We start from the raw sequence: 10,849 nt of genomic DNA, 5'->3' as shown, positions 1-10,849 counted from the left end.
CTTGGGCAAAGCAGTACAAGAACATTCCCTCTTTCAGTGCTTCAAACAAAGAGACTTCTTCCAACAGTCTCTTTCCTTCCACCTCTGCAGCAGTACCAACTCAGCCTTTCCAAAACCTGCTCAGGTGGGCTGCTGCCAGCCGAGGGACCTGGGCTCTAGCCACCTTGTACTTAGTACGCTCACCGAGAACCTTCTTTTTCTCCCCGAACTATGGCTCAACATTTTCCACAGGCTTTGAACATCAAACCCAGGCTGACAACTTTCATTCTTCATAAACCTGTACTTCATTAAATGTTAAGGAGCTCTAGATTGCTATGGCAGCCCACTGCAAAACAGCAACAATCTGATCAGAGCCCACCTGATGCGACACAGCAGCTATGATTGTCACAATCATTTTCTTGGACACGCACATTTTAGGTATCAGATTCCCTGAAACAACCCAAAGGTTATCAGGTAATACGCCTGCTTTTACAGTTCCCAATGCTCCCAGGTAAGACCCCTCATTGGGATCTTCCAGTTCCTCAACTGAGGAGTTCTTACTGCTCTTCTGCAAGTCTCACCTATGTGCTACAGCCTGCTGAAAGCCACAGGCTTAAATTGTTCCTGCAAGACCACAACCTTCAGGGGCATTATTGCACTACTGCGTCACGTCTAACAGCCTTGCTTCCAAAATGAGTATCACATTAACATTTTCAGTTAACTGGTTAGTTGTAACACAGATCCAGAAGACAGGTAATAGCGCCAATTTAGTTTTACTGTAGCATAGCTGTAGATTATCAGTCTGGTACTTCTCCTCTCTCTAAAGAGAGATCCACAGTCATTCCAACGCCACAGGCAATTTTTTCACCACTGTAGCATGCACAGCCCACGAGAAACACTTTGGGACTTGAAAGTAAGGAAAGCCTTTAAGTTGTGTGTGAAGATGCAAACACAAACTGACTACGGTACACTATCCCTGATGGTAACTAGACAGAGATCCCACGTCATCTGCTAGAGCTCCTGAGGACAGCTGAAAGCTCAGGAGGCACTCCAGCTGAAGCTGCTCGTAGTTGCCTTTAACACTGAATGCTAAAGACATGCCCTCTACAATTGTGCCTTATGGTGAAGCACTCATCAGTCAAGAGCTCCTGCCCTTGCTTTTCTTGCACGTCAAGACTTTATTCACTTCTTGAGTGGATGTGCTCTATACACAAGATGAAAAGGGAGCTGACGCAGAGCGTAACTTCGTAGCTGTTTACTAACCCTTAGTCAATCAACACAGTAGAATAAAGTATGGTTAACGGGAAGTGCCTGTAATACTAGATGTTTTAAATGATAGTTCTTAGTGTAATGACATCTGTGAAGGCTGAAGTACTGCTAACAGACCATTAAACTACTCCAGATTTGGAACTCACTGTACCTTCAACAACTTTTGTGCCTTCTTCAACCATTTTTAAAGAAATGCTTTAACTGCATCAGCACAGATGAAACAAGCCCACTCAGAGACCACGCGATCCATTGACATGAACATATGCAGATACTCTATAGTCTGGAAGAAGGACTGCATACTTCATGTGTTTACAGTTTGATGCTACCGGGTGGAAACTTAACAGAAGACAGTACAAAAGAAAAGTCCAAACTAAACTTTTTACACCTCCACATACCCCTTTTTAATATGTTATTTTGCACTGTGTACATGAAAACCAAAAATAAACAAAAGGAACTTTAGCCAAACTCCCCTTCCTCCTCCAGCTTTATTGATAGTTTAAAATTACATTTTCTATGTTCTAGGACTTCAATTGCTTTTACCATCTTACTTTAAAAACTGATTACAAGCAAATGAAACTCAGTTGTCTAAGTGATATAGTATACAAAAATAACATCTTGATTTCTGTGAAAATGCATTTATTTGCAACTCCTGAATAGCTCCAAATTGTATATGCTATGAGCACTGATGTCTGGGTTTCAGATTTACCTTGAAATATTTATTCAAAAGCTTCCCATTACGTTCTGTATCTCCAACATGAACATTCATTGACTGAATTACTGTTACTTTTAAGTTTATTCCTGATTTCTCTCTCTCTCTCTCATGGCCATTAACAGGCATGTGCATCTTGTTTGTTTACTCCCACTCAGCTATATGCTCTAGGTAGGGCCCGATACAGATATTACTTGGTGTTAACAGCTACTGAGGTCAGACAATCCAAGGCCATTGTAATAAAATTAAAGTTATGAGGAAGTTTAGACACTTCCAGAATTTCTTTCCTCCTGCATAGGATCACTTCCATGTAACCCAGAGAGGGTTTGCTGGTCTGACTCAACTCTTCCCACTCATCAATCCCTATTCACCAGTGGCACGGAAAGGGGGTTCTTTAACAAAGCATTATACATAACACCTCTACCAAACTAAACATAAACATTTTTGTAGTTAAATGCAGAAAGTTGATTTTTCCACCCCTTTCCTCCTTTTACACGGCAAGTAAAGCTCACTGGCCTGGGAGTAGCCTCTATCTGCCAACCTTTGGCCAGTGAAGAGGATTCAGAGAAAAATAATACAACCATCAATCAGAAAAAGGAGGGGCGACAAAGGAAAATAATTAGGCTGTAGCTTCAATTGTGCATTCCCGTGCAAGGTGCCCTGACTCGCCGCAGCGATAGCAGTTGACTTCACTGGTCTTGCTGCAGTTGATGGCTACATGGCCAGTTTCACCACACCTGGAAAAAAGCAAATGATTTTATCAAAGCCATCCAGAACAGTTACTCAGAAAAGCAATCCTATTCTGTCAAGTACGTTATCTACTTAAATTTCATGCAACACTAGTTTTGCATTCAAGACTTCTGCTTCAGTGTTCCAGAATTGACACGAGGCAAGTTTCTGTCTTCACCAGAGCCAGGAACTATTCCCCAACTGATCAACTCACATCAATCGCCGTATATGCCAAAACCACCGTACACCAAATACAAAGCCGGTTTGTCAGGTTTTGCCTGCTCCAATGCTTCTGTCTGCAGTTTAACCTTGTTTTGAGAGTATTTACTTTTAACTCAAATGTACCATGTTCTCTCTCCTTCCTCCACAGGAGGGAACCTTGGTGGGGGTGAAGAATACTGCACTCAGGAACGCACTGTTTCTGGTATAGGCCTGCATTCGAAAACCAGACAGCATTCTGAAGCTGGCACTTCAAACTGATTTAAGAACTGCTTCTATGTGCGGTTCCTGTAACCAAGGCATCTCGAGTATATTCCTGCTGGGGCTGGCTCTGCCAGTCAGCCAATTTGTACAGCTGGAGTTTGTTAGTTCCAGCTTAAGATACAGGGTACCCAACTCTGGTTTAAGTTTGTGCTATAGGCAAGTACTTCCTGTTACCTTCTGCAAAAAGACACGGCTCTTTCTCCTGTACAGCTTACGTGATTCAACATCTGCACCGTTCTGCCCATCTACAGATGAGCATCATTGAAGCTATTACTTGACTTTGCTAACAGGTGTTTAAGTCAGTTCTGAACAATAGTAGATAATCCTTTAAGGAAACAAGCTACCTGGTCAAAGTTTAAGCTTCACTTCTTAACCAAAATTAGATACAGAGTGCATCTATCACTTAAGGTACATTTTGCAGTTGTCTCGTCAGTTCTTACCTATAGCATTTCACTTTGGTGCAGTCTTTTTGAATGTGTCCAAACTCTCCACAAGAATAGCACTTCTGCTCATCTGCATGGTCACAGTCACGAGCCAGATGGCCAGGTTTGCCACAGTTGTAGCAGCACTGCTCTCTCTCCCTCTTCGGCTCCTTGCAGTCCTTCGCAATATGGCCACCTCTACCGCAGTTATAGCAGGCTTCCACAATAAGAAAAACATACCAAACAAGACTATAAAACCTTGGTAGAGTGAGGTGTAGCATGCTTCTAATGAAGGACATGCACAGCTTGTTTCCAGTGAATTATGATCAGTATATGGTATCCTTCTCTTCAACCACAGATCTCTGTCCATGTGATTGAAGAGGTAGAATATTTAGTGATACTTACCATCCTCCTGAAGATCACAGTCCTTGGCAAGATGGCCAGACTCACCACAGCGGTAACAGATGTCCGGGAGAGATGAAGACATGAACTGGAAGCCTGCTTGAAATGAGTAACAGGAGAAAAAAGGCTTAAGTTAAGAATATTCTTAAGAGTTCATCAAGGACACTGCCAGCTGAACTGACAAGTTAACTTCACTCTCAGAGGCCCCCGGCAAAATTCTTACGCAGAGGCAAGAACCAGTGAAATTTATTACCAATTTGTGTCCTAACTTCTTCAGACTATCAAAGCCAGTTTTACACACTATTCAGAACAGTCAGCTAAAGGTCTTACTGTACAAATACTGAAAACCACAGCAATCAATCACCTCTGCCACGGCTTCTCATCCCACGACCACGGCCAATTCCAGTAGGGCACTCCCGAGCCCAGTGGCCAGTGCGTCCACACTTGAAGCATTCGTTGCTGCTCATGGCTGCAGATTACCTGCCTGAGGAAGACAGAGATTTTTAGAACACCTTCCCCTCCCCCAACCAAAGGCTACATTAAAATAAGAGATTTAGAGGTTTCCCATCCTCCTGGCAAAGGCAATGGAAACCAAGCAGGACTTCTGGCTAACTCAATACTTTCTTGTACAGTATCTGATCATGACTATTAAAACCACTGTAGGAGATAAAAGTTTGTCTCTGCTTTGCTTGGAGTTAAGGCAGCTTTGAACAGCCAAAGAAACAGCGTACTATGTAACTTTTCGTCCAATTAGTTTTTGTAGCCAGTCTTTGCTTCAAAAACTTACAAAATGCTTAGGAGTGGGGAAAAAAGAAGTAGACCCCTTTAATTATTGTCTTACTAGCCTTACTTTTGTTCTCTGTTTCAGTAACGCACCTTCTTCCTTATTCATCAGAGTTAAACTCAAAAGCCAGCTACTTAAATCTACAAATTATTTCTTCCTGGTAGTTGTTACACTTTCTCTTGAAGTGTCTGGCTGGCAGCTACTACCTTTCATGACTAATCAAGCTTCATTCTGGAAGCTAATTGTAAGAACAGGCAGTATTAAACCTAAAGCCTTAAAGACCGTATTAGCTTAACGTTTGAAGTCTTAAGTTCTTTTATGACCTAAACAGCAGTTAAACTCTGAGAAACAAGAATTACAACTTCAATATACTAACCTATAGCTCAGGATGCATACTTCACTCCCAGGTTTACATGAAAGAAAAAGTTTAAGACATTTGGCTTCCCTAAAAGACACACCAGACACTTGCCAGATATCTGGAAGGCTAACTTGGAAAACATCCCTAGAATGCTAAGGAAACATCAGATAGGAATGCCTGTCAGAGACAATATAAACCACTTCTTTTGCCCATATTGGGGAATAGAGGTATGCGTTTCATGGAGCAGGAAAGTCAGTCTGCCACAGGCCACTGAAGCAGTGGTTAGGACAGGGTAGGTTAAACAGACTGCGGTCACAGTACCATAACTCCCCTAAGCTACAGAACAGTTACACAAGACTTCTAGAACTAGAAATAAAAGAACAAGGAAGTTAAACATTTAAATTGGAGTCTTTTTTAAAGTGTGCTTGAAGAAGAGTTTAAAGTACACTAGTTTAAAAATACGCATGTCAAGCTTTGTTTTGATGAAGCCTCCTTAAGTTTAAATACTTCACATGCTCTCTCCCAATTCATTACTCCTAACCCAACATAAGTAGAATCATTACCTGGTATATTCGGTCAGTTTACCTGATCTCCCATCAAGATAATCCTCCTGTAAACCTACAACTTATGTATGTTAGAGAATACTTCCCTCCCCTCCAAACCATCCAGCATTCCAGGTTACCAGGAACGTTCATGAGTTGCGTCTTGAAGAAGGCCGCTACAGAAGCAATAAGACCACCACATGATCTCAAGAAGGGACCAGAATTAGCATCCTGACATTTAGCTCTTAAATGGAGAGCGTATATCTAAACGTGAATTTTTTAGAGTTATTTTTAAAGTACTCCAATGTTGAACAGATTTACTGCAGCTTTTTAGCCACTCCTCCCTCACAAAACAGGTCCTCTCTCTCCAATCATCTTCAGAATAAAAGTGACCATCCATCCTTCCAACCACAGTAGAAGCCTGAGAATTCAAAGTACAAGAGACAAACTTTAGTATGCTACTTCTGTAATCCCACATCTACCTTCCAGCTGGACTAGATGATGGTATTTGCTCTTAAAATGAAGTTCTGCAATGAAAGGATGCAAGACGATCTTAAACAGATGTTAATAAGAATAAAACAACCAGTTGTCTAAGCACTTAAGAGATATACTTGGATTTACACATAACCCAGTCTTCTCTGCTTCATCTCAGCGTTCAAAATTTCAAACTATCTTATCAGGACACCCCAGGGTGAAAAGCTGTCTACTATGGTGGCAGCAGCTGGCACTCAGTGCGCTATTGTTTATGCCTGTTTTCATAGCAACCATGTTGACACTGCAGAACAGGAAAAACACAAGCAAAGCCAACAGCAGGAGCTGGGCTCAGACACAATAGTTGATGCTGCTTTTAATTTCAAGAGGGCCAAGATGGAGTCTTTGAATTATATACCAAGACATTCTTCACTCAACTTGCAACTCTCTTAAAAAAAAGTCTTCACAAAGAACAGCAACAGAAGACCTGTTAAAAAGAGCAAAATAGTATGCCAACAGCTGTAACAGAATTGCAATACATCTTTACAGATACTAACAACTACCAGACTTTCATTCCAAACCATGAACTTGAGACTACAGCATGAAGTGACAGGATTGAGTATTGCTGGCAGTTACCCACATGAAGAACCTAAACATAACCAGTTAGGTTAACATATGGTAAAAGACAAATGTTTAATAGGTGAGCTAGACCTGCTTCAGATACACAGTGGAAAAGTTTTGATACTCAGATTAATCTGTCAGCCTGTATCTAGCCAGTCAACCTGCCAGTCAGGGTCAGTATCTGCACGATGGACAAAAGTTCACTACTCACTGCCCCAAAGGAATCTGAAAAGAGAAGTTTTACATCTGATTTCAAGTTGCTTCCTTTTTAACTGCTCCTTCAAGAGGAAAACTTGAAGTTTCTTTTCTTCTGGTATATAGCAAAGTGACAAAGTAAGATTATGCAAACTGAGTAAGAAATCTAAAGTCAAACAATGGTCTCTGCACAACTATCCTTCAAGACTATTTGAGAAATTAATTTAAAAACCTTTATCTTCAGAGGCCCCTTTTTCCCCTGAACTCGGAGGTATTTCAAGGTTACAGCTGCCATAGAAGTATGATTACAAAGCATGCTGCTCCATCTTCAGATACCTTAAGTATATCAAAGTACCAAACAGTTTGCCTGGAATTTCTCTTCACCAGTATTTTAATGTTTAACTTCCGCATTCTTCCTGTAAAGGATCTGAAACTGAATACAAGTTCACCAGCTAGAGGTGGATGCATCTGACACTAGTTTTACTTGCCCCACATTTTAAGAAGCCTTACAGAGGACAAAAATCCCCACCGGTGTAAACTGTTTTGAAAACCAATATAAGGATTTAGTTTTCAGATAAAGCCAACAGCTACCTCTGAAGAGCAATATCCAGAAAAGGCTGGTTCAGAAGACAAGTCCTTAAATGGACAGGCTCCAAGCAGTTTGGACACCATTACATTTTTCAGTTACTTCCAAGAGAAAAAAAGGGAGTACAGTAAAAACCACCCAAGTTCAAATTCTCCTCTACTAGTCAATACTCCTCCATTTTGTCATCACAGGCAAGTTTCCAGCAGCTCCTTTTATCTATCAAGGCCACCTTAAGTAAGCCTTCTGCAAGAAGGCTACTTGTTTAAGTCTTCTTGGAAAGTTTTCACTGTCACATCTATCAGTGTTTTCCACAGCTCAAATGTGTTATACAGCAGCTTGCCCCATCTCCCCTTTACATCCCAGAACTAGATTTCTACCTCACCAGGACAGGAAAAGTAATAATGGAAAACAAATTAGAACTATGGCCTCATCTAGCATTTCTGAGCCAGGCCAAATTCTGCAAGATATACTAAGCCACTGCCTCACAGACTAGATTCCAAAACTTGTGAAGAAACACAAGTCCAGCTGCCTCAAACTTTACCTTTCTATTAAAGGTAAAGACCACCCAGTTCATTTACCTGAACTCCTTCTACAGAGCTCTGTAACTGTAGTTTGAAGCTGAAATAAATCACTGTGCAGCTATTCAGCGAAACATTATTAAGAATGAATGTGAGACTTTGTTCTGTATGAGTGCCCTACTGCTAAAGATCACGGGCTGATAACAGCTCTAAGATCCAAGTGAGAGGTGCCACCACAGTGGTTTCCTAGGTCAGATTTGAAGCTTTTGAGTGCAACTTTAACACCAAACTTCAAAGTGACAAAGTTTCTTTGTGATTCTTCTAGTGATAGGATAAACTTTGAAGTTTCTTGTATCAAACTTCGAAGTGGAAGATCACGTCTTTCTGTGGCTTTAGAGTTAATACACATTCAAAACTTTTAAGATGGGAGAGGTGCTACTCATCTCCAGTCCTCACGCACAATATTCAACAATATCCAAGTCTCTTTCAGTAGCCCATCTAGACCTGATGATGGAAAGAATGACCACTAAGCTTCATTGTAATGCTCCTTATTTTATGGCTCTTAGCCTAGATGCCCTCTGAGGAAGAAGTTTGGTTTAACAGACAAAAAAGTAAAACTTGGGCTCCTCATAGCAGAAAGGAAGCTGAACTGCACCTCTAAGATTACTCACAATTCTTCTGGATACTAGCAGTTCCTTAGAATTCAACAGCCCTATAAGAGGGGCAATTATCTTCATTATACTTACCAGGTGCTTCTTTTGATCTACAAGTGTCACTTCCATTTGATATTAACAGAACTTCACTCCTTCAATCAAAGGACAGACTAGATAAAAACCACTGCTAAAGCCAGCATACTTAAGAGCTCTTTGGCAAGTCAGCTATCTCAAAGAGGCAAACATTGAGAAATCAGCAGTTTCTTGCCAGGCTGTTGGTGACCAACCTACAGTACCACACCCAAATTTGACAAGCCAGGCCAGAACCAGCCTGAACATGGCAAAATCCCTATGTAATAGGAAGCATAGCTTTGCTTTCCTGTAAGATAAGGACTGCTAACAGAAGTGCTAGCGTTTAGTTTCAAAAGAGAAGTCAAAATATTACTCATTTAAAGAGAAATGCTACCCATGAAGAGTTTATTTCCCAAGAAGCATGTTTTGAGAATTCTTGAACACAGGACACATGACTGTCACCAAAGCTACCTAGGATTCAGCTGGTTGAACTTCCAGATCTGTAACCTGAAAATATGCTAGAGAGAGAGAGTTAGTGATGCTCTCCGGCTTTTGTCCTCGCTAGAAAAGATACAAAATTAAGTACTCTAACCACCACGTAACAATACCCTTATTCTGAAAGAAAGTAGTTTGAAGCTTCAAGAAAACCTGCAGAAGTGGAAAGCCAAGCCCTACGCTCCATTTGGGTCCCCTCAATACACTCCACAGCCAAGCTGATCCAAGAATGCTGAAGATTAACTAAAACTCAAGAACTTGGATCCCTACTAGGGGCCAGAAGCCAGGTCAAAAAGACATCATGACTTCAATTAGACTAGTAATTCTTGGATAACTTTGTTGACACAAATCAAGAGAGCAAAAGTTCATCAAAAAAGTGACTCTGTAGCACTTTCTGCCTATCCATACTAATTAATATAGAGTGGGAGAAACTACAGATTATCTACCAAATATGCACATTCTACCATCTTCCCCTTTTATTTTTTATTGCTACCTGTACAAAGTTTTAAACTTGAAGAGAAGTAAACAATGTCAGCAACACACGAACTTTTTAACATAAAATGCAGTCCAGACATTAACAAAGTCAGTTTAAAAAAAAAATGGTAGGTTAAGCCTGTAACTTGCAAGGTTGTTGCACAGCCCCGGTGAACTCATTTAACCTCTTCGCTTTGAAGACAGATGCAGGATTGCTCCTCTAGGCAAGTTTGCATTGAGGAAGAAAACATGGACTAGGCAACCCTAACGCTGCGTGGAAACGGGCTCTTAGTAAGTGCTGAAATGAAAATAAAACCTACTATTAAGTTTAACAATTCCTTATGACAACTCTGGACACTAAATGAGTAACAGCAGTTACTTGAGAACTACGTCTGACAGGAACTTAAATAAAAGGCTGCTCCACTAGTCCATGATCTGTAGATGTCACAGGCTATTTTTCCTATCCTTTTATAGGTCACATTTGGATTTGGAGCAGGCCACCATCCATGCCTGTGGTCGGAGACAAATAGTTGCAACACCTCGACCCTCTTGTCTCCGGCAGAGCCTCACACGTGGGGCAGCCACGTGGTGCGCCCAGGCCAAGGCCCCGCCGCCACAGCTCCGCCAGCCTCCCCACTCAGTCACAGCAAAGAGGAGTTTAGCAGGGATTTAAGATAAAAAAAAAAAGAAAAAGAAGAACGAACAATTTTATTTCAGGCACCTTCCACCCAGTCCCCGGTCTCACAAGACCGTCTCCTCCCCAAACTTGCTGCAGTCGCTCACCCACAGGGAAGTTAGTCACACACCCCAACCCGCGCATTAAGCCAGCCTCCCCACTCAGTCACAGCAAAGAGGAGTTTAGCAGGGATTTAAGATAAAAAAAAAAAGAAAAAGAAGAACGAACAATTTTATTTCAGGCACCTTCCACCCAGTCCCCGGTCTCACAAGACCGTCTCCTCCCCAAACTTGCTGCAGTCGCTCACCCACAGGGAAGTTAGTCACACACCCCAACCCGCGCATTAAGGCCGGACCAGGCGCTCTCCCCCTCCCCACACAGCCGGGCCGGCCACGCGCAGCACCACCCCGG

The 10,849-nt window shown here is 41.7% G+C and overlaps 1 protein-coding gene across 5 annotated transcripts in view; it reads right to left on the bottom strand.

The window, feature by feature from the left end:
- Nucleotides 1-1,629: 1,629 nt before the first annotated feature.
- Nucleotides 1,630-10,849, bottom strand: part of CNBP (CCHC-type zinc finger nucleic acid binding protein) — an 11,122-nt gene continuing 1,902 nt past the window's right edge. For 2 of the 5 annotated variants that reach the window (XM_009287074.2, XM_009287073.2), the window contains exons 2-5: nt 4,358-4,477; nt 3,997-4,092; nt 3,610-3,811; nt 1,633-2,694 (exon numbers count right to left, since the gene is read on the bottom strand). In XM_009287074.2, coding sequence (XP_009285349.1) covers nt 2,577-2,694; nt 3,610-3,811; nt 3,997-4,092; nt 4,358-4,460 — 519 coding nt within the window. In that variant the 5' untranslated portion in view covers nt 4,461-4,477 and the 3' untranslated portion in view covers nt 1,633-2,576. Of the gene's footprint in view, nt 2,695-3,609; nt 3,812-3,996; nt 4,093-4,357; nt 4,478-10,849 lie in introns of all 5 variants that reach the window. The other 3 variants (XM_009287076.1, XM_009287075.2, XM_019474091.1) reach the window with 3 other exon arrangements.

This window comes from Aptenodytes forsteri, unplaced genomic scaffold, assembly GCF_000699145.1.
Source record: "Aptenodytes forsteri isolate BGI_AS27 unplaced genomic scaffold, ASM69914v1 Scaffold105, whole genome shotgun sequence".
In the NCBI taxonomy this organism is placed as follows: Eukaryota; Metazoa; Chordata; class Aves; order Sphenisciformes; family Spheniscidae; genus Aptenodytes; species Aptenodytes forsteri.
Note: the sequence above shows the minus strand (reverse complement) of the source record. Positions and strands in the feature narration are given on the sequence as shown.